The sequence below is a fragment of the Heptranchias perlo genome, chromosome 2 (assembly GCF_035084215.1).
Source record: "Heptranchias perlo isolate sHepPer1 chromosome 2, sHepPer1.hap1, whole genome shotgun sequence".
Taxonomy (NCBI): domain Eukaryota; kingdom Metazoa; phylum Chordata; class Chondrichthyes; order Hexanchiformes; family Hexanchidae; genus Heptranchias; species Heptranchias perlo.
In genome coordinates, this window is record NC_090326.1 from 117,108,481 (window position 1) to 117,132,865 (window position 24,385).

The 24,385-nt window shown below is 43.0% G+C and overlaps 1 protein-coding gene and 1 long non-coding RNA gene across 2 annotated transcripts in view; one reads left to right on the forward strand and one right to left on the reverse strand.

Annotated features, from left to right (window-relative positions):
* The window catches only part of dnah5l (dynein, axonemal, heavy chain 5 like), a 352,990-nt gene that overhangs the window by 179,630 nt on the left and 148,975 nt on the right, over positions 1-24,385 (forward strand). Inside the window, exons 51-58 of the mRNA XM_068006271.1 lie at positions 1,575-1,742; positions 6,333-6,539; positions 6,703-7,032; positions 10,010-10,216; positions 16,992-17,234; positions 18,248-18,402; positions 19,360-20,024; positions 23,787-24,067. Of these exons, the coding sequence (XP_067862372.1) occupies positions 1,575-1,742; positions 6,333-6,539; positions 6,703-7,032; positions 10,010-10,216; positions 16,992-17,234; positions 18,248-18,402; positions 19,360-20,024; positions 23,787-24,067 (2,256 nt within the window). The remainder of the gene's footprint in view (positions 1-1,574; positions 1,743-6,332; positions 6,540-6,702; positions 7,033-10,009; positions 10,217-16,991; positions 17,235-18,247; positions 18,403-19,359; positions 20,025-23,786; positions 24,068-24,385) is intronic.
* LOC137342341 (uncharacterized) overlaps positions 1-24,385 on the reverse strand; it is a 153,755-nt gene that overhangs the window by 30,602 nt on the left and 98,768 nt on the right. The gene's annotated exons all lie outside the window — the stretch shown is intronic.

A 24,385-nucleotide genomic window follows, 5' to 3' on the forward strand; every position in this document is an offset into this window, starting at 1 on the left:
GATATGATAACGTCATAGTAGGTACAGCATAGGAGGAGGCCATTCAGCCCATCATGCCTGTACCGGTTCTTTGAAAGAGCTATCCAATTAGTCCCATTCCCCTGCTCTTTCCCCAGAGCCCTGTACATTTTTTCCCTTCAAATATTTATCTTTTGAATTTTTTCAATTCTCTTTTGAAAATTACTGTTGAATTTTCTTCCACCACCCTTTCAGGCAGTGCATTCCAGATCACAACAACTCGCTGCATAAAAATAAGTTTCCTCATGTCACCTCTGGCTATTTTGCCGATCACCTTAAATCTATGCCTCTGGTTACTGACCCTTCTGCCACTGGAAACAGTTTCTATTTATTTACTCTGTCAAAACCGTTCATGATTTTGAACACTTTATCTAATCTCCCCTTAACCTTCTCTGTTCTAAGGAGAATAACCTCAGCTTCTCCAGTCTCTCCACATAACTGAAGTCCCTCATCGCTGGCATCATTCTAGTAAATCTCTTCTGCACCCTCTCTAAGGCCTTGACATCCTTCCTAAAGTGTGGTGCCCAGAATTGAACACAATACTCCAGCTGCGGCTTAACCAGTGTTTTATAAAGGTTTAGCATAACTTCCTTGCTTTTGTACTATATGCCTCTATTAATAAAGCCCAGGATCCCATATGATTTATCAACAGCCTTCTCAACTTGTCCTGCCACCTTCAATGATTTGTGTATGTGCACCCCCAGGTCTCTGTTCTTGCACCCCTTTTAAAATTGTACCATTTAGTTTATATTGCCTCTCCTCATCCTTCCTAACAAAATGCATCACTTCACACTTCTCTGCGTTAAATTTCATCTACCATGTGTCTGCCCATTTCACTATTCTGTCTCTCCTGACGTCTGTTACTATTCTCCTCATTGTGGGCATGATGTGTGATTGTTCTGTGGGCATTGTTCTGTGATTTATAAATGCGATTTCATTTCGAGGATTTCATTTTCACAACGTTCACCTGAGGAAGGAGGAAGCCTCCGAAAGCTTGTGAATTTAAAATAAAATTGCTGGACTATAACTTGGTGTTGTGAAATTGTTTACTATTCTCCACATTGTTTACTATATTTCTGATTATCGTGTCATCTGCAAACTTTGAAATTATACCCGCTATACCCAAGTCCAGGTCATTAATATATATCAAAAGTAGCAGTGGTCCTAATACTGACCCCTGGGGAACACCACTGTATACTTCCCTCCAGTCTGAAAAACAACTGTTCACCTTAATCATTTTTATTTTGAGCTTTTTGAAATATAAGTAAATGGCACAGATGGTGGACACTGAATTTGATGTGTGAAAGTGTTCTTCTTTAGTTCAGTATCTGAGCTCTGGAAAGGTTTATACCTAATGGACTTCAAATGGCTGCTTATAGTTGTTCCAAATTTGGAATAAGGAGATGAATGCTTTAGCTTCATTTAAGCTCGCCAATTATTTTCTCCCTGCAATTTGCATTAGCAAATTTAGAGCAGAGCTGAAAATTTACATTATAGCTGCGTTGAACACTTTCAGTTATAAGTTAAGTAAGAGAAATGTGTGTTTGCAATTTCAGGTACCTGAATATATTTACCCGCCTGACTCTGTGCCAGCCTATTCATCAATTCTGGTACCAAATGTAGACAATGTCCGCACAGATCTTCTCATGCACACAGTCATGAAACAGGAAAAAGCTGTGCTGCTCATTGGTGAACAGGGAACAGCCAAGACAGTTATGATCAAGGTATGACATTCAATCCTACAAATTCAGATATGGATAAGCATGCAGCATTAAAGTGGACAAATCTTTAGTAACATGTGGAAAACAGAGGTTACTTAATGGATGACAATGGAATAGCTTTTTTAACCTAATGAGTAAGGAACTAACATAACTAGTATAACTAATGAGAGCTACTTTTTTAATTCACTCAATTCTAGTGTTCTAATACTTTCTACATTCATGAAAGGTTGGATTGATTTCTCTTGGTTTGTGTTTGCAGAAATATTTAAAAATTGTCCAAGTAGTGACACAGCTACTTTATTGGACAATTTTACAGTTTTTTATAGTGCTGTTGACACTGTCAACATCTGGAAATTTTGAATTGTTGTTTAGTGCCAGATATGAACACTGTGGCCTCAAAAATTTGTGGGACTGCTCCACAATATAAGTGCTGGGGAGCACCCGTTATTGATCTCAGTTCCTGACCTTGCCAATGTATTAGGGGTCAGGGTGTGTCTATAGCTGAGGAACATCCGGCCAAAGCTAATGACTTTAGCACAGAAATCCTGGTACGCTCAATTCATGTCAGGCAGAGTCCACTTCAGGTGTGTTCTGCCTTGCCTGGCCCGGGAAGGGATGGGTTGGGAAGGAAAATCAGGGCCATGAAATTTCCATTTCTCTAGTCTCCTACACAGGCAGTGATCAGCAGATAATGGTCTGAGGACATTGGCCATTGTCCGAGTTTGTCCACTCACTTAGTTATTCTAATTTATGGATAATTGTGTGTCAGCCTTGGCTCAGTGCTAGCACGCTCACCTCTGAAGATTGTGGGTTCAAGCCCCCTCCAGAACTTGAAAACATTAGGCAATAGTCTCCGCTTTGTGCACAATTGGGAAATTGTGCCCAATGCACTTGAAATTGCGCTGGTTAGGTTACAGTTCAAGTTTCCGCTAAAACTTATTTGCAAATCACAAACGTAAAATCTTCCATGAACAGTGCAATCAGACAGTGTAATAGAACATAATTTTTTTTTCTTCCCATTAAAAAGTGTTCCTTGATGTATTCAAGAGTGGTAACCTGGTGCAGTTTTATTAATACAGTGAAAATGGGTTTATCACCAAAAATAAGCATTTTTAATAAGGGTATCCAATCCTCCATCTGTGAGTAACCTGATTTAAAATCACTGAAAATGACTTTGAAAAACTATACTGAACCATTTAGTAGTTTCATTGGTGTACACTAGTCAGTTTCTTAGTAAATTAAATATTTTTTTATATGAGAAAACTATTAAAACGAGACTACTAGTGCATGTGCGCCTAAGAAAATGAGCGCAATTTGCAGAGCCTTCCTGAACAAGCTTAATCGGCGGAATATTGCAATTTTGACCGAGGGCTTCGCCGGATCCAGATGAATTGAATTTTGAACCAGTGTAAAAGATTGCGGAAAACACGAGCATAAGTGATTTTGGGCGTAACTCATTTATGTTTAAACTTCCCCGATCTTTTGCACTGGTTCGCAGAATCATAGAATCATAGAATGGTTACAGCATGGAAGGAGGCCATTTGGCCCATCGAGTCCGTGCCGGCTTTCTGCAAGAGCAATCCAGCTAGTCCCACTCCTCCGCCCTTTCCCCGTAGTCCTGGAAATTTTTTCCTTCAAGTACTTATCCAGTTCCCTTTTGAAGGCCATGATTGAATCTGCCTCCACAACCCCATCAGGCAGTGCATTCCAGATCATAACCACTCGCTGTGTAAAAAAGTTTTTCCTCATATCACCATTGGCTCTTTTGCCAATCACCTTAAATCTGTGTCCTCTGGTTAATTGACACTTCTGCCAATGGTAACAATTTCTCCCTATCCACTCTGCCTAGAGCCTTCATGATTTTGAATACCTCTATCAAATCTCCTCTAAACCCTCTCTGCTCTATAGAGAACAACTCCAGGTTCTCCAGTCTCTCCACATAACTGAAGTCCCTCACCCCTGGTACCATCCTAGTAAATCTCTTCTGCACCATCTGTAAGGCCTTCACATCCTTCCTAAAGTGCGATGCCCAGAATTGGACGCAATACTCCATTTGTGGCCAAACCAGTGTTTTATAAAGGTTCATCATAACTTCCTTGCTTTTGTACTCTATGGGCACGATTTTAACAGTGAAAAACGGGTGGGTTGGGGGCGGGGAGCATTCAAAATTGCAACCGTTTCAGACCTGCCTCCAACTCGCTCATTTCCGGTTTTCACCGGGCCGGGACGAGGGGCGGGCGACCAACCCGCTTCCAGGAGGCGGGTCGCGCCTTAAAGCCTTTCAAGAAGGATTTGGGCCTCCATTTTCCCACAGTTTCCGATTTCAACCTTAGGGGGCAGGGATACCCAGGCCTTCTCTTTTATGCATCGTGAGAGGAGGCGAGAAGGCCCGAGACTAACAAGTAGATGCTTTCAGGCACAGCTGGTGGGCTCGGAGAAGCAGGAGTGCTTCCCTCAGGCCCAACAAGCCCCATGACCCCGATCCTCCCTCCCAACGATCGCCGTTCCTCGACCCCGATCGCGGACACCTCCCCCAACGATAGCAGACCCCCGTGATAACCCCCGATCCTGACCCCGCCCCGAAACTGACCCCCGATCCCTCCGCCATGACTGATGACCCCTGTGTCAACCTATGCCCTGTACCAACTTATGCCCAGTGCCAACTTATGCCCCATGCCATCCTATGCCCCATGCCAACCCATGCCCACCCATGCCTCCATGCCCACCCATACCTCCATGCTTCCCCCCATCCATACAAACAAAGACTTACTTGAACACGTCCCCTCCCTGGCTGGTCTCCCATTCATACTTCCGGGTTTCCCATCTGCAATTTGACCCCCCTGCCCCCTTCCCAGTTTGGGGTCAAAATCATGCCCTATGCCTCTATTTATAAAGCCCAGGATCCTGTATGCTTTTTTAACCACTTTCTCAACATGCCCTGCCATCTTCGACGATTTGTGCACACATCCCTCCAGATTTCTCTGTTCCTGCACCTTTCTTACCTTCACACTTCTCTGCGTTAAATTTCATCTGACACATGTCCGCCCATTCCACCAGCCTGTCTGTGTCCTCTTGAAGTCTATCACTATCCTCCTCATTGTTCACTACACTTCCAAGTTTTGTGTCATCTGTAAATTTTGAAATTGTGCCCTGTACACCCAAGTCCATCCAAGTCATTAATATATATCAAGAAATGCAGTGGTCCTGGGGAACACCACTATATACCTCCCTCTAGTCTGAAAAACAACTGTTCACCACTACTCTCTGTTTCCTGTCACTTAGCCAATTTCATACCCATGTTGCCACTGTCCCTTTTATTCCATGGGCTTCAATCTTGATGACAAGTCTATTATGTGGCACTTTATCAAATGCCTTTTGGAAGCCCATATACACCACATCAACTGCATTGCCCTCATTGACCCTCTCTGTTACCTCATCAAAAAACACAATCAAGTTAATTAAACACAATTTGCCTTTAACAAATCCATGTTGGCTTTCCTTAATTAATCTATACTTGTCCAAGTGACTGTTAATTTTGTCCCGGATTATCATTTCTAAAAGTTTCCCCATCACCGAGGTTAAACTGACTGGCCTGTAGTTGCTGGGTTTATCCTTACACCCTTTTTTGAACAAGGGTGTAACATTTGCAATTCTCCAGTCCTCTGGCACCACCCCTGTATTTAAGGATGATTGGAAGATTATGGCCAGTACCTCTGCAATTTCCACCCTTACTTCCCTCAGCAACCTAGGATGCATCCCATCCGGACCGGGTGACATATCTACTTTAAGTGCAGCTTGGCCATCTCCTCTTTATCAATTTTTAGCCCATCCAGTATCTCAAGTACTTCTTCTTTCACTGTGACTTTGGCAGCCTCTTCTTCCTTGGTAAAGACAGATGCAAAGTCGGTAAAATCGGTTCGGCTGATTTCGCTTGGATTGTGCTGATATAACTAATGGAAACAAGCGGAAACTCGACCCCATTATCTAGGTTGACACCTCTGTGCAGTACTGAGGGAGTGCTGCACTGTCGGAGGTGTGATCTTTCAGATGAGACATTAAACCAAGGTGAATGTAAAAGATTGCATAGCATTATTCAAAGAAGAGCAAGGGAGTTCTCCTGGTGTCCTGGCCAACATTTATCCCTCAACCAACGCCTCTAAAACAGTTTAATTGGTCACTTATCTCACCTTTGTTTGTGGGACCTTGTCTTGTGCAAATTGGCTGTCGAGTTTCCCTACATTACAACAGTTACTACATTTCAAAAGTACATAATTGGCTGTGAAGCACTTTGAAATATCATGAAGTTGTGAAAGCAACTTCTTTCTTTATAAGGTATTATTAATGCTTGATCAGGTTAGGAATGATGGACAGTTCTACAGTTTAGGATTTTACCAATGTAATGAAAATCTAAAATTGCCTCCTCAGCCATTTGGGTCAGACAAGTGTTCCTTGTGTAATTCAACTTAATTGTCAATATTTGGATGGACAGAGACATTTTTTGTTATACTTTGCTTAGAGATAATACTCTGACGATTGTTATGTTTGCGGATTGTATCTGAGGTATTAATTTAAACATTGCACATTAAATTCCAGGGTTACATGAGCAAACATGATCCTGAAGTCCATGCAACCAAAAGTTTGAACTTCTCCTCTGCCACCTTGCCAAATATGTTCCAACGAAGCATTGAAAGTTATGTGGATAAACGAATGGGCACTACATATGGCCCACCCAGTGGCAAAAAAATGACTGTATTTATTGATGACATTAACATGCCGGTGATCAATGAATGGGGTGATCAGGTAAATCTGTTCTTTAGCTCAGTCACTGCAGCGTTTGAATTAACTAAAATTTAAAAAAGAAATTTGACATTTAAGTTTTAAGCAAACAAGAAATTTTGCAAAGAATTCCTGTTCAGCATATTGCACAGAACTTCCTTAATGTAAATCTCTGTTCATTAAACAGATAACCAATGAGATTGTCCGACAGCTAATGGAGCAGAAGGGTTTCTACAATCTAGAAAAGCCTGGAGAGTTCACCAACATTGTTGATGTCCAGTTTGTTGCTGCTATGATTCATCCTGGTGGTGGCAGAAATGACATCCCTCAGCGTCTCAAAAGACAGTTCACAATTTATAACTGCACACTGCCATCAAACGCATCCATTGACAAAATCTTCAGAACTGTTGCAAGCGGCTATTTCTGTGAGCAGCGTGGTTTCCCTGAAGAGGTGTGCAAGCTAGCCTCAGCTTTAGTACCAACCACTCGCAAATTGTGGCAGGCTACCAAGATTAAGGTATGGTAAATGCCAATATCTTCTACTACCACGTAGAATGGTGCATCTAAAGAACTAAAGGGATTGATGACTCAATTGGTTTAGACTGAGAATTAGGAGCAAAGAGAGAAAAGTTAAGCAGTACAGAGGAGAGGAAGAGAGAGAAACAGAAGTGACATAAGAGAGCATTTATACAGCATCTTCAACAAAGAAACATCTAAAATTCTTTACAAATAGGTGTAAAGAAAATTGACATCAAGAGAGAGATTAGGAAGGGTGACTGAAAACGTGGTAGAAGAGATGGGTTTTGAGGAAATTTTTATAGATGGAGAGAGGCAGAGAGGTTTACAGAGGGGATTCCAAATTGTAGGACCAAGGTAGCTCAAGGCTCTGTCATCAATGGTGGGATGAAGGGAAGGTGTGATGAACAGAAGTATAGAGTCAGAGGAATGGAACTTTTGAGAGGGCAAAAGGGCCGGAGAAGATTGAAGAGATAGCTTGGGTAAAGGTCACAGAGGGATATATAAATGAGGAGGAGAATTTTGAACTTAATTGCAATGGGGACTGGGAAACCGGTGTAGCTCAGCAAAGCCAGAGGTGATGAATGAGCGAGACTTAGTGCAGAACTGGATTCAATCAGCAGACTTTTGAACAAATTGGTGTTTCTGGAGAGTGGAGGTCAGGAGGCCAGCTAAAAGAGTATTAGAGTAGTCAAATTTGGAGGTTACAAAGGCATCTATAAGGGTTTGAGCAGTGGCGAGGTTGAGGCAGTGGACAGTGATGTAGAGGTGAAAGTAAGAGGTCTTGGTGATAGGTATGTTGTAGGGTTTAAAGCTCAGGTCAGGGTCAGATAGGATACAAAGATTGCAAATAATCTGGTTCAATCGGACAGTGTGGATGGGTGGGAGCAGTATATAGTCAGTGGCGAGGGAATGGAATTTGTAGTGAGTGCCATTTATGACGTCTTTGATCTTCCTGAGGTTGAGCTGAAGGAATTGTGACTCATCCAAGACTCAATGTTTCGTGAGCAGTCTGACAGTATGGAGATAGCTGAAGGGCTGAGAGAAGCGGCAGAGAGGTAGAACTGGGTATCATCAGTGTACATATGTAAAGTGACTCCGCTGCAGATAATTGTCATTGAGGGGCAGAATGTAGATAAGGAAGGGGGTGAAGTTAAGGATGGATTCTTGGAGGATTTGGAGGTGATTTGCAGGGGTATGAAAGAGAAGCCATTGCTGGAGACACACTGGCTGCATTCAGATAGGAAACAATGGAACCATGCAAGAGTAGTCCCAGTGGAACTGGACAATAGAGGAGTTTTTTATTTATTCGCTCATGGGGTGTGGATGTCACTGGCAAGGCCAGTATTTATTGCCCATCCCTAATTGCCCTTGAGAAGGTGGTGGTGAGCCACCTCTTGAACCCCTGTAGTCCCTGTGGTGAAGGTTCTCCCACAGTGCTGTTAGGAAGGGAGTTTAAGGATTTTGACCCAGCGACGATGAAGGAACGGCGATATATTTCCAAGTCGGGATGGTGTGTGACTTGGAGGGTAACGTGCAAGTGGTGTTGTTCCCATGTACCTGCTGCCCTTGTCCTTCTAGGTAGAGGTTGTGGATTTGGGAGGTGCTGTCGAAGAAGCCTTGGCGAGTTGCTACAGTGCATTCTGTGGATGGTGCACACTGCAGCCACTGTGCGTCGGTGATGAAGGGAGTGACTGTTTAGGGTGGTGGATGGGGTGCCAATCAAGATGGCTGCTTTGTCCTGGATGGTGTCGAGCTTCTTGAGTGTTGTTGGAGCTGCACTCATCCAGGTAAGTGGAGAGTATTCCATCACACTCCTGACTTGTGCCTTGTAGATGGTGGAAAGGCTTTGGGATGTCAGGAGGTGAGTCACTCGCTGCAGAATACCCAGTCTCTGACCTACTCTTGTAGCCACAGTATTTATGTGGCTGGTCCAGGTAAGTTTCTGGTCAATGGTGACCCCCAGGATGTTAATGGTGGGGATTCGGTGATAGTAATGTCGTTGAATGTCATGGGGAGGTGGTTAGACTCTCTCTTGTTGGAGATGGTCATTGCCTGGCACTTGTCTGGCATGAATGTTACTTGCCACTTATCAGCCCAAGCTGGATGTTGTCCAGGTCTTGCTGCATGTGGGCTCGGACTGCTTCATTATCTGAGGGGTTGCAAATGGAACTGAACACAGTGCAATCATCAGCGAACATCCCCATTTCTGACCTTATGATGGAGGGAAGGCCATTGATGAAGCAGGTGGGACAGGACATACCCAGGGATGGTGATGGAGGCGTCTGGGACATTGGCTGAAAGGTATGATTCTGTGAGTATGGCTATGTCAGGCTGTTGCTTGACTAGTCTGTGGGACTGCTCTCACAATTTTGGCACAAGTCCCCAGATGTTAGTGAGGAGGATTTTGCAGGGTCGACTGGGCTTGGTTCGCCTTTGTCGTGTCCGGTGCCTAGTGGTCCGATGCCGGGTGGTCCATCCGGTTTTATTCTTAATGTGACTTTCTGTAGCGAGATTGTACAACTGAGTGGCTTGCTAGGCCATTTCAGAGGGCAATTAAGAATCAACCACATTGCTGTGGATCTGGAGTCACATAAACGCCAGACCGGGTAAGGTTTCCTTCCGTAAAGGACACTTGTGAACTAGATGGGTTTTTACGACAGTCCGTGATGTTGGAGAGAATAGTGTGGTGCACCACATTGGACACTGGGGAAGGTCGAGAGCACAATGGTCTCTGCAATGCCTCATCCATTAATTCTTTGATTGGATGGTCTATGTAAAACTTTATTAGGAGATTTAAGATTAAGAGTGGAACCTTTGAAAATGCAGCCTGAGGAAATGGCAGCAATGGCCTGACGAACAGCATGCTTAGAAGGAGCACATATTACCACTTGTGAGTTAGCAGATCTTAATTGTACATTCTCTGTTTTCTGTCATTTTCTAATTTAACCTTGTCTTTACCTGTTTTTGTTTTACAGATGCTGCCCACTCCAGCCAAATTCCATTATATTTTTAACCTCCGTGATCTTAGCCGTATTTGGCAGGGAATCCTAACTGTCACATCTGAAGTTTGCCAGTCTCCGGATGTGTTGGTATCACTCTTTCAGCATGAATGTATTCGTGTTATTTCAGACAGGTTTACCAACCAGCAGGACAAAGACTGGTTTGAGTGCACAGTGAACAAGGTTAGGCAATATTTTTTCTCCTTAACCTGATTCGAAAGGGTTTTTGAAGAGATAGATATGGAAAATGCAAACAGTGGACCTCCTTTATAACATTAGGTGGCCATGCATTCTGTGACAAAGGTACCATTTTTAGATAAGTTCTTTTTAGTGAAGATCATGAATAGCTTTACTATGTCAGAACTTGTGGTGTATCTGAGAGGATAAAAATGGGGGTCTGAGAATAGAAGTATAAAATGTTAATATTGCTTGTTGCTAAAAATTGATTTCTGCTCTTACAACATGCTGCATTTACTTTATAAAAGCTATTTGTTTCTTATTTTCCTATTTTTGTAAAGTTAACATAGGTTTAGTGGCCATTTCAATGATATAGAATAACTTATATCTGCCATTTAAAGAAAATCTGTGCAACAAATATGCTACAAAGAAGCTTTCATATTAAGCACTGTGATGTTTACACATTTTATTTAATTTTTTTGTTAAGATAAGTGATCAGAGAGTATCCTGCAGTGCCACACTGTATGAAACAATTTAGTACATTTTTCTATTTTTGGGATTTACACTGAAATATGACTTTTTGCCTTGTAGTTAAGTCTTGAGTGCACAATTGAGTTTGGTGTCATTTGTGTCCCTTCAAACATTTCAGTTAGCAGAACATCAAGCTAGGACTTGTTGTTTTGGCTGAATCTTTCATATTAAACTATTAATTTAAACTAATTTGGCAGGGGGAGGGGCACCAAGATGCAGCAGCAGAGAGGAGAGATAAGGTGCATAGAATACTAGGAGGGACAAACAGCAACAGAACAAAGAATAATGTAGAAAGAGGAATTAGATGGTAAAAAGCAAAGCCAATTAGCATGGTGTTGGAATACATGTGTGTTAATGCGAGGAGTTTTGCAAATAAAGTTGATGAGCTACAGGCGCAAGTTGCTACATGGGTTATGATGTAGTGGCTATAATGGAGACCTGGCTTAAACATGGGCAGGAATGGGAACTAAACATTCCTGGCTACAATGTATTCAGGAGGGATAGGGAAGGAAAAAAGACAGTGGGGTTGGGGGGTGGCGGTGGGTGGCTGTGTTGTTCAAGGATAATATTACAGTTCTACAGAGGGATGATATACTTGAGATTTCAAAGACTGAATCTATTTCCTCAGAGCTAAGGAACAGAAAAGGAGCTGTTACATTGCTGGGTGTCTACTATAGTCCCCCAAATAGTGAGAAGGAGATAGAGGAGCAAATCTGTAGGCAAATTTCAACAAAATGTAAAAATAATAGAAGAGTAATAGTAGGGGACTTCAAATACCCTAACATAGAGTGGGGAAAAACAGAGTAAAGGAGGATGTAAACAGAGTAAAGCAAGGAGGATGAAAAATTCCTGAAATGTGTACAGGAGAACTTCCTTAATCAGTATGTTTCTAGCAGTGCTAGATCTAGTTCTGGGGAATGAAGTAGGACAAGTGGAGTGTCTTTCAATGAGAGAATATCTGGGTAATAGTGATCATAATGTAATTTGTTTTAAAGTAATTACGGAAAGGGACAAAGAAAAACCAATGGTGAAAGTACCCAACTGGAAGAGAACGAATTTCAATGATTTGAGGAGGGATTTAGGACAAGTGGACAGGAAAAGAAGATTAGACAAGAAAACAGGCCTTCAAGCGGAGATAGTTCGGGTACAAACCAAGCATATTCCCATAAGGAGGAAAGATGGGGCATCCAAAGGTAGAGCTCCCTGGATGACAAAGGAAATAGAGGTTAAAATAAAACAGAAAAAGGAGGTTTATGAGAAATGTCAGGTGCAGAATACAGTCAAAAACCAGGCAGAATACAGAGAGTGCAGGGGGAAATTGAAAAAGGATGTAAGAAGGGCAAAGGGAGAGTATGAGAAAAATTAGCAGTTAACATAAAAGGGAACCCAAAAATCTTTTATAAACATATAAAAAGTAAAAAGATAGTTAAAGGAATGGTGGGGCCAATTATTGACAAAAAAGGAAATATTCTTGTGGAGGCAGAGGGCATGACTGAGGTACTGAATGAGTACTTTGCATCTGTCTTCACAAAAGAAGAGGATGAAGTTAATGTTAGAGGAGGAGGGAGTAGAGATATTGGCTAGGAGAAAAAATAGATAGAAAGGAAGTGCTAAATAAGTTGGCATCACTCAAAGTTAACAAGTCACCCCATCCAGATGGAATGCATCCTAGGTTAATGAGGGAAGCAAGGATGGAGATAGCAGAAGCTCTGACCACAATCTTTCAATCCTCCTTGAATATGGGAGTGGTGCCAGTGGACTGAAGAATTGCAAATGTTATACCCCTATTCAAAAAAGGGGAGCGGGATAAACCTGGTAACTACAGGCCAATCAATCAAACGTCAATGGTGGGAAAACATCTAGAGACCATTGTCCAGGACAAAATTAATTCTCACTTGGAGAAGCATGGGTTAATAAGGGACAGCCAGCTCGGATTTGTTAAAGACAAATTGTGTCTGACTAACCTGATTGAGTTCTTTGATGAAGATCAGAGAGGATTGATGAAGGTAGTGCAGCAGATGTATATATCGATTTTTAAAAGGCATTTGATAAAGTACCACATAACAGACTTATTTGGAAAATAGAAGTACATGGGATTAAAGAGACGGTGATAACTTGGGTACCTAATTGGCTAAGGGATAGAAGGTAGAGAGTAGTGGTGAATGGATGTTTTTCTGACTGGAGAGAAGTATGCAGTTGGGTCCCCCAGGGTTTGGTATTAGGACCATTGCTTTTCTTGTCATATATAAATGACCTGGACTTGGGTATAAGGAGTACAATTTCAAAGTTTGTGCATGATACAAATCTTGGCAATGTAGTAAATAATGAGGAGGATAGTAGCAGACTTCAGGAGGACATAGACAGACTGGTGAAATGGGCAGACACATGACAGATGCAATTTAATGCGGCTAAGTGTGAAATGATGCACTTTGGGAGGAACAACATGGAGAGGCAGTATAATCTAAATGGTGCTATTTTGAGGGGGAAGCAAGAGCAGAGGGACCTGGGGGTGCATATTCACAAATCTTTGATGGTGGCAGGGCAAGTTGATAAGGCGGTTAAGAAAGCATATGGGATACTTGGCTTTGTAAAGAGGGGCATTGAATAGAAAAACAAGAAAGTCATGCTAAACCTTTACAAATCACTGGTTAGGCCTCAGCTGGAGTATTGTGTACAATTATGAGCACCACATTTTAGGAAGGATATCAAGGATACAGAGAGGATTCAGAGGAGGTTAACCAGGATGATACCAGGGATGAGGGACATCAGTTGCATGGAGAGTTTGGAGAAGCTGGGATTATTCTCCTTAGAGCAGAGAAGTTTAAGGGGAGACCTAATAGTGGTATTCAAAATAATGAGGGGCTTTGACAGAGCAAATAGGGAGAGACTGTTTCTACTGGCAAGTAGGTCAGTAACCAATGGTCAGAGATTTAAAATAATTGAAAAAAGAAATAAAGGGGAAATTTGGAGAAGTTTTGTCACACAGAGGGTTGTTGAGATTTGGAATGCACTACCTGAACAGGTGGCGGAATCAGATTACATAGGAACATTCAAAAACCAATTGGACATGTACTTGAAGAGGACTAATTTGGAGGGTTATGGGGAAAAAGCTGGGGTGTGGGACTAAATTGGAGAGCTCTTTCAAAGAGCCAGCACAAGCACAATGGGCCAAATGGTCTCCTTCTGTGCTGTCAGATTCTATGGGCTCGAATTTAGCAGGCCTGCGGGTTCCCAGCGGGTGGTCCTCCGGGAGCGTCGAAAACGCGAACGGCGAAATTAGTGGGTTGCCCACGCGATCGTAGCAGGCAATCCACTAATAGGATCCAATTACCTGCTCCTCCGGGGTCCACGGCGCTGGCCTGCGCGTCGGGCGGGCTGCGCATGCGCAGTACGATCTGTCAGCTGGAGGCTCTCTAGTTAAAGGGGCAGTCCTCCACTGACAGATGCTGCAACCAATGGGACAAATTGCAGCATGGAGCTGCCCAGGGGGAAGGCTGCTCCCAGTTTAATGATGCCTCACCCCAGGTATCATCAGATGGGGTGAGGAGGAGGGGGAGGACACAGATCTTCCCCCCGGCGGGCGGGAGGAAGCGGCCTGCCTCTGCCACCAAGAAGGCCTGGCTCGAGGTGGCAGAGGGGGTCACCTGCGCCACCAACATATCGCCCACCTGCATACAGTGCAGGAGGCGCTGCAATGACCGCAGTAGGTCAGCCACAGTGAGAACACGAAGTCTTTCCCCTACACTCCGTCTGCCACAACACTGCCCCCACCCCAAATCTCCTTCGGCACCGCCAACACTATTCTGTCACATCACCCTTCATGCCCACTCACACCCCATCCTCATCTTACCTCCACCTACTCACCTCGCCAGTACTCATCCTGCCACTAACACGCGACCCAATCCTCATACAATCTCATGGCTCCATCCCATACTCACCCTCTCGTGCATCTCCCTCACGGCCAGCCTCACTCAACCTGCCACCACCTGTGCTGCAGCCACAGGGCATGCATCACATATGTGCAGTAGGCAGGGTAAGGCAAACGTCTCGTCAGCATGAAGGGGGTGCACAAGGGTGTCTGAGGGTTTGTCATGGGTGTTACCCATATTGAATTTCAGAGCCACAAACAGCACACATTATATTGACACCACCACTGCCATGTCTACGCGAATCCTGTCCATTGTGTCCAATAATGCCCGCTCCTGGGTATCACTATGAGGATCCACCACTGATGCCACCCATCGTGTTACTGCAGAGTAGGCGCAGGTGTATTTGCAGGGCTCGTCCGCGCAGACAACTGAGAGACATCGGCGGTGTTGCCGGCTGCACCCTGGAAGGATGCGGAGGAGAAGGTGTGGAGGACAGTGGTGACTTTGACAGCGACAGGTAAGCAGTTGGTGCTGGGGCCAGCCAGGAGCAGCTCGGCATGAAAGAGGCTGCAGATCTCCACGACTACATGTCGAGCGAATCTGCGCCTCCCTGTGCACTGCTGCTCGGAGAGGTCCGGGGAGCTGCGCCTCGGTCTGTGGACCCTGTGGCGAGGGTAGTGCCCTCTGCGACGCGTCTCTCTCTGCGGTAGCCCTCCCTCCTGCTGTGCAGGTGGGCGTGCAACCACACTGTGTTGGGGGGATCCACGTCTCTGCGGCGGACGGCGTGGACTGCGAGGCTGCTGGTGGTGGTCATGCTCTTCGTCCTCCGAGGGTGTCCACACACCACCCAACTGGCAGGTGTTGATCTGAGGGGTTGTGCAGGGTAGGTGTGTGGGTCCTCGGACTGGGGCTGCGGTTTCGTGTCGGTCTGTCCTCTGGCTTGGCCGGGGGGTGGTGGGGGGCAGGGGTTGCCCTATGTGACGCGGTGGCCTCCTGCGTGGGTGAGGGCGCTCCCCCGTGGAGCGCACCTTGGCACCTGCCACAGGCTGCTGGCTGCAACACGCCTGGTTTGAAGGGTCCTGTTTCCCCCAGTGTGGGAAACTGACTGCTTTGAACGTAAAATCCCACACTTCCTCTTTTGACAGCTGCTTCAGCTCATTAACTGACCACAACGAGCAAGTTAAGTGCTCTCAAGTGGAACCCCGCTGGCTTTAATTGCCTGCGGGATTCCCACCAGCGGGGCTTGCGCGCGCAGCCCCGCACGTCAGCGCGGTACCCGGAAGTGGCCGGGATTTCGTCCGAATCCGGTCACGTGATCGGAGATCGGGATTTTCGGGGCCCCCCCGCTGGAAACCCGCAGGTAACCCGACCCTAAAATCGAGCCCTATGATTCTATGTAAGATTCTATATTGGTTTCACATGAACATTTGAACATTGTTGCTTGAAATCACACTGGCCTGGTTTTTGCCGGATGCTTTATTTCTCATTAATTCATTAATTGTAGAGAATTGGCATATTAAAGCCATATTTAAAAGCCTACAGAGCCAGTAAAGGAAACTGTAACGTTATTATTGTGCTATGTTCCTACAATGTAGACAAAGAACAAACAATATGACAGTGGTGGAATGATGTCTGATAACCATGTTCAAGATTTTTTCAGCATTTATGACAAAATTAAGACAAGCATCAATTCATAGGGGAAGAAATTCAACTCCCGACCACCCATTTTTCCAATGTAAAATCAGCGATAGACGTTCGAATTTCATGGTGCAATCTGCCACACCAGAACTATGCCGTAATTGCGCCAGATGCCTTATTGACTCAGGCAACTTTTAGTCATCCAAGATACCCACCTGAAACAGGTGTTAGTCTCCTTACATATGTAAATTGGGATCTGACGCCGGTTGGAGGACCCCGATTGCAAAATTCAGGTTTGAATGGGCAAAGCTTGCACCATTCATGATCTGCTTAGTTGTACCAGCATTAAGCTGCTTACCAGTGATCCTTAAAGGGTCTGCTGAAGGCCGCTCATAAAACAGTGTAGAAAATTTTCAGTCTCTATATTTATGGGCCCAAGCAAAAAAATTTGTGCCCACTGCCAGCTCATTTGAGCACCTACCCCCCACCCCCACCCCGGTCATCTTCTTCTGCCATCAGACCCAACCTGCCAGCTGGCTAAATGTAGAAGCTGGCCAATTTGCCATTCTCCCCTACCAGTGAACTGAAGCAGGGAGTCCGTTTCGCAACCACAGCTTGCCGGCGGCATTTAAGTGAGGCCCAAGACAAATTTGGACTGGTGCATAGAGCCCCTTATGGCCGCAAGTTGAATTTCTCGCCCATTTTTGTCATCGACACTACTAATATATCCTTTTTCCATATAGGTTGCTTCAGAGGATCATGGTGATGCTATTTTAGCAAATATTCAGCAAGAAGCATTTTTTGTTGATTTCTTTCGTGATGCTCCAGAGGCCACAGGAGATGAGCCAGATGATGTGGAATTGGAAGCTCCTAAAGTTTATGAGCTAATTCCATCATTTGACCAGTTGGCTGAACGTCTTCAAGTGTATATGCAACAGTACAATGAAACCATCAGAGGTGCAATGATGGATTTGGTGTTTTTCAAGGTATAGGCTTAAATTGTATTGCTTCCAGTAATGCAAATTGTGGATGTCTGATATAATCAAGGAATAGAGACTGAGAATCAATAACAATACTATTCTTTGCTTTGAAATATTTATGCCTTTATCACTGATAAAGCTAATAGGTGTCTATTAAATTATGCTGGCATGTCCTAGACTGATAGCAGATTAACAACCCTGCTGCTTCTGGTACATTTTCTGTGATGCCTATAAGGATTTAATATTCTATTATCCTTGTCCTTTCTTTTAAACTAAACTGCCAGTTCCATCTGCTGGTGAAGCTTAAGCACATGTTCACAGAGGAGTCTGTGGGGTTGAAGCTTTCTGGAGTACAATTATACAAATGAGCTTCATGATGAAGGTTTAGGTAGGGGAGTCTATAACGAGGGGGCATAGATTTAAGGTGAGAGGGGAGAGATACAAAAGGGTCCAAAGGGGCAATTTTTTCACTCAAAGGGTGGTGAGTGTCTGGAACGAGCTGCCAGAGGCAGTAGTAGAGGCGGGTACAATTTTGTCTTTTAAAAAGCATTTGGACAGTTACATGGGTAAGATGGGTATAGAGGGATATGGGCCAAGTGCAGGCAATTGGGACTAGCTTAGTGGTATAAACTGGGCGACATGGACATGTTGGGCCGAAGGGCCTGTTTCCATGTTGTAACTTCTATGATTCTATGATTCTATGATGAAGGCTCTACAGCAGAAATGTTAATCTGTCTTTGTTCTTTTCAGATATTGATGGGTCTGCTGTATTTTTCAGATTTCTAAGATTTGCAATTTTTGTTTTGAGTTGCGAGTATTTATACCTGTTTGTTGCACCAATCTATTAACTTGCTGTAAAAAATTACTAATTGGCAAATAAAACCTGATAATATAATGTTGGTACCAACTACTGGATTGGTATTTGGGACGTGGCTCTTTATTTATTGGTCTCCATTTAGAACATGTGTAGTAACTTTATTTTATTCTAGTTTGCGAATGTACTTCTTTGTTGTTAAAAGGATGCCATGATACATTTGGTGAAGATATCCCGTATCATTCGGACTCCACAAGGAAATGCTTTGCTGGTAGGAGTTGGTGGATCTGGAAAACAGAGCCTTACTAGACTGGCTTCATTTATTGCAGGATATCAAAGCTTTCAGATTATACTCACAAGGTAAAAGCGTTTTGCAGTAGTTATTATTAATCCATTAACATTACCTCCATTTTATTACTTCCTCAATGGCAAAGTGGATGCAGTGGTAGATTTTGCCTCTGGTCATTGATTTGTCTGTCTGTCTTTGTCTCTGTACCAGATAATGGATGTAAATACCTCTGGTTGCAGAATGGTTTCGCAGGCATATACCAATTGGTACCTGCATGCTGAAGGTTATGTTGTATTTCTTATGAAGTTGGTTCAGTCTGATTTAAAATAGAGGAGGTGATAAAGTCATGTTGAATTTCAACCAACAAACTGCTGAGATTTATTGATGCTGTTGCCGCATCACTCTGCATTGACAATGAAGAACATTATCAGTGCAGCCAGACCAATAAATACAGCTGAAAATTACAAAAGAAACCTAAATAAAAATATTTAGAATCCTAAATGGGCACTCACTATGATAGATGCATCATATCTGTTATATAAATAGAATGTAAGTCAGGGACTGGTGGTTTCCAGAAAACTAGCCATTCATGTCACAGCTGCCCTAACTCACCATACCTGTGGTAACCCTTGAATTTTACAGCTGCTTCCATTTGCTTGTTTATTTTCTATAAATCACTGACCTCCAATGTATATTCCCTTTCTGCACCCCTCCATCTTTGATCATATAAATTTATGTAAACATGTTAGATAGATACAGAATAGATGTCTGGAGCCTTCAGCTGCCTCTCTGAAATCTCCTCCCTAAACTTCTTTGCCTCTCCACCTCCCTCTCCTCCTTTAAAAACCTTCTCCAAACCTATCTCTTTGACCAAGCCTTCAGTCACCTCTCCTAACCTCTCCCTTCTTGTTATGGTGTCTGTTTTCCATACCCCTATTTGTGAAGTGCCTTAGAACATTCTTTACGGTAAAGGCACTATAGTTATTGTGTAAAATTTACATTGTTTAAATATCATATTTATGTTTTAGAACTTACAATACAGGCAATCTAATGGATGATCTGAAGATTCTGTACCGTACAGCTGGACAAAAAGGAATGGGTGTGGCATTCATATTTACAGACAATGAAATAAAAGATGAGTCCTTCTTGGAATACATGAACAATGTTCTAGCCTCAGGTGAGGTCTCAAACCTCTTTGCTCGAGATGAAATTGATGAAATTACTCAAGACTTAATCCAAGTAATGAAAAAGGAGTATCCAAGACGACCACCAACTGTTGAAAACCTCTACGATTACTTTCTTTCACGAGTGCGTAGCAATCTGCATGTGGTTCTTTGTTTTTCTCCTGTTGGAGAGAAATTCCGTATTCGTGCATTGAAATTTCCAGGCCTGATCTCTGGTTGTACTATGGACTGGTTTCAACGTTGGCCCAAAGATGCTCTTGTTGCAGTCGCTCAACATTTCTTAGCTTCATATAGAATCGAGTGCACACCACAAGTTAAGCAGAGTGTTGTGAACACCATGGGAACATTTCAAGATACTGTGGCAGAGAAATGTGTTGAATACTTTGAACGATTCAGGCGTCAGACCTATGTGACTCCCAAGTCTTACTTATCTTTCATTGGAGGCTACAAAACTATCTATGGAGAGAAGTTTGCTCACGTGGAAATGCTGTCCAACAGAATGAAGACAGGTGCAGATTTTTCTATTTAATTAGTGTGTCAATGCGTATGTCCTGTAATTATCTACAAATAGACAATTCTGGCATCCATCAGTGTAACTGTGCTTTAGTTACTTGTATTATTTTTTTATATTGATTTGGAAAACTGATATAGAGAGCCTCAATTCAGCTGTTTAGTCATTAATTAAACTGTAATAGGCACATTAAGAAAACTTATTGATTGGACCTACAGGTAAAAGATGCTGTGTAATATTATCTGACAGTGTTATTGTGTGTATCAGTCTTGCCTGTTGTATAAATTTAAAGGTGACTACTAACAACCTCATTCAGAAGAGGCATTCAACTAAAGGCCTCATCAGCCAATCATGGTAGACAATAGAAATAAAAACAAAATGGGATGGCCGATTATGAAATCGGTCTGTTGGGACCAAGAAAGTTCATCTGTGGGAGGCACTTCTTTGAATATATTTGCTGCCTCATAATTTATGTTCACCTTACAGATAATTGGAAGGATGCTACTTTCCTTGAATGTTGAGAGCACATTAATGGGGGAATGAATCAAATCTTGAATCAAGTCCAGTGAATATGGGATTTGACCTCGTTTAGGAACACTAGACAGAGATACTTATTATTAATCATTTGTCCTGGTGACTGAACCACTCACTGATGGTTGCCAATAAGTAACCTTTGTCCTGTAAAGCAAGTCCACCAACTTTTGCATTCATCAGGAGATATGCATCAGATCACGATCTCAGCCTCAAGTCTGTGATCTAATGCCAATATGAACCATGTTGCCCTTGCACTAGACAATAAGAGAAAGCAAGATGTGAGATTATTCCAGTGTTCATTGTAGTGGTGAAAGCCCCCTACTAAAATTTTAGTGTTCTAGATTTAATAGAGAGTTTTCACTACCACTGTGTAAAGGTGGGACAGCTGTAAGAGTAAACAAATTTTACAGCTAGAAGAGCTTGATGGAAAGTAGAACGGTAAAGAGAGGAAAGGAAGAGAAAGATGGAGAAAGAAGAAGAGAGCTAGAAAAGAGAAGTGCATTATGGCACTTGGTTGTCTCTTGCACCCCATATGTTAAATGGGGTGACATTGAAGTTATTGAATCATATAACAATACTAGAAAGATTCGAGGGATGAGGGACTTAAATGACATGGATAGACTGGAGAAGCTGGGATTGTTCTCCTTGGAACAGAGAAGGTTGAGAGGAGATTTGATAGAAGTGTTTAAAATCATGAAGGGTCTAGACAGAGTGCATAGAGAGAAACTGTTCCTATTGACGGAAGGGTCAAGAACCAGAGGACATAGATTTAAGGTGATTGGCAAAAGAACCAAAGGTGATATGAGGAAAAATTATTTTACACAGTGAGTGGTTAGGATCTGGATTGCACTGCCGAGGGAGTGGTGGAGGCAGATTCAATCATGGCCTTCAAAAGGGAACTGGATAAGTACTTGAAATGAAAAAATATGCAGGGCTATGGGGATAGGGCGGGCCAATGGGACTAGCTGGATTGCTCTTGCTTTGAGCCGGCGTGGACTCGATGGGCCGAATGGCCTCCTTCTGTGCTGTAACCTATGATTCTATGATTCTATGTGATAGACAGGTTAGCAATTTTAATCATATTTATCTACTTGGCATATAGTGATGCCTCAGGTACATGACTCAGAAATGAAAATCTTACATCTAGGATTTGTCCGATGTTAACATATCTTATTGTAAGGGGAATCACCACTGGTGTCTCTGAACAGCACATTTCAATTCAGTGATGTGTTTATGTACATACACAATGCCAGCTGTCACTACCCAGTACATTTCCCTAATTAGAAAGATTAATTAACATCAAGATAAAAATCCTACGATGTAAAATCCTTTTACTTTTTCTCCCCCTAGCTCCTCTGGCATGCTGTACATTGCCTGTGGCCAGGAAAAATGGAGCAGTGGAGAGTTTCGGATTGTGGGGGTGGAGAGTGGGGTGGCGGGGGGGGATGGCATTGATCTACTCTATGCCTTAGCAAAGGCTGCTCTAAGCTAATCACAATGAGATGTGAAAAAGCAGTCTGGGGTGACTTCCTTACCAATGTTTCCTTCTGTTATGAGTAAGTTCTTGCCTTCTGCTTGATGCCTTACCTCCTGAATCAAAAAACACTAAAATGGAAATAATGGGGGAGAAATTCAACTTTGTTTTGCCCATTTTTGGGGAATAAACAAGGGAAAAACTCACCAAAATCGACTTGTGATTTCCCGTGCTCAATCTGCACCTGACACTCGGTGGTCATCATATTGCATTGTGTGATTTTTAGTTGCCCAGGGAGCCTACCTGAAACAGGCATTGGCCTGATTGTTTATGCAAATCGGGGTCCATAGTGTCAATTTTAAGACCACGATTGCAAAACTGGAGTACGAATGGGCAAAGGTTGCGCCATGCAAGCTCCACCCATTTGTACCAGGTCTTAGCGGCCTTGCCAGTGGTCCCGTTGGAGACCACTGAAAAACGGTGCCAAAACTGTGGAAAATTTTAGTTTGGCGCCTACAGTTCTATAGAGACAAGGCTGGTGCTGAATTTGGCTCGGACTTTCTGACTTGCTGCCCGTTTCGGGTGTAAGCCTATACCACAACTATTGCTCTACCCCCAATCTTCCTTACTTCTTTAAAATCTTTGAACATGTTGTCACCACTCAGCTTTGTGACTGCTTCTCCCATTGCTCCCTGTTGAAATTCCTTCAAACTGGTTTCCACCTTAGGCACAGCACTGAGACTGTTAAAGGCTTCTCCTGCCCCAGCATGCTCACTTTAGGCGCACTTCACGGTTTCATCCTTGGCCCTCACCTCTTCCTAGTCAACATGCTGCCACTTGGTGACATCATCTACAGGCATGGGGTCAGCTTCCATATGTATGCTAAAACCATCCACCAGCAACGTTGACTGCACAACCACAGCTACACTGCTTGCCCAGCATTAAGTCATGGATGAGCAAGAACTTTTTCCAACTTCACATTGAAAGATCGAAACCATCTTGTTTGATCCACAGGTACAGTCAGACAGGGCCTCAGTCAAATGTCTTATCCAAAGGATGACATCTCTGACAATGCTACACTCACTCAGTACTCTGCTGAAGGGTCAGCCTAGATTATGTTCTCAACTCCTGGAATGTGGTTTGAAACCACATCATTCTGACTCAGAGGTGAGAGTGCTACCAACTGAGCCAAGCTGTCATGAATGCAGTGTAAAATGAATCAAACATTTAGGGAGTATATATTTACCTGTTTTCATTCTATGTATTGTGGCCAATTTTTTATTCAGCTAAATACTTAATCCAGCCAATATAATATTACAAAAATGGTAATGAATCCATGCCACTATTGTGAATGTTTCCAACATTTTACCTTTTGAGCCCTTTTACTTCATGATCCAGCTCAGTAACTCAATGTGGTCCAAGCACAGTTACTGCCCAAAGAGAATATATGCATGGAAGTCCAAATATAGGCCCCCATGTCATTGTTACGTTGCTTTCAGACTCTGTTTGTAGTCCTGTGCATTACCTGAAGAATAAAAATAACTCTTTTTTAAAAAATAGAATGAAGTAACTGTGCGATAGTATTTTCCCAAGAAACCCATTATGCTGCTTCCTAACACCTTAACATGTACCTTGTCAGTATAGGTCTTAAAGAAGTATTATTGACTTTTAATGTTTTGAGTTGGTTGTCATTTTATTTTAGCAAAACTAGCTCTTGTTTCCTCTTAAATGTTTTTTCCCTCTTCTATCTAGGTCTGGCAAAGCTAATGGAAGCCGAGGTGTTAGTAAATGAGCTGTCCAAAGAACTTTTGATTAAGGAAAAAGACTTGGCAGTTGCTTCAAAAAAAGCCGATGAAGTTCTACAGAAAGTGACTTTAAAGGCTCAGGCAGCTGAAATTGTTAAAACGCAGGTTCAAAAAGTGAAAGACAAAGCTCAGGTCATCGTAGATGAAATTGCAGCTGACAAAGTTGTAGCCGAAACAAAGCTGGAAGCAGCAAAGCCTGCTTTAGAAGAGGCTGAAGCAGCTTTACAGGTTTGTATCCAAACAACTGTATAAAAATGCATTTCATGCAAAAATACGCAAAATACCCATGAGATTTGCGACTTCGGAACTGGAAAGCTTATGAATTTAAATAGCTACTTTCTGAACACATGTTACACCATGAGGTTTTTATGGATCCTCCCCCCTAAATTATCCTGTTTCATAAGCCATAATATGATAATGCCGTTGATCTTGATACTTAACCTGTTCTTTGTTGAGTGAAAAGGGCCCGTAATAGTTTTTCTGTCCCTTTTCCTGTCCCCAGATATTTATCTAGTTGCTATTAAAGGAGTTGTCTTAGTGCATCAA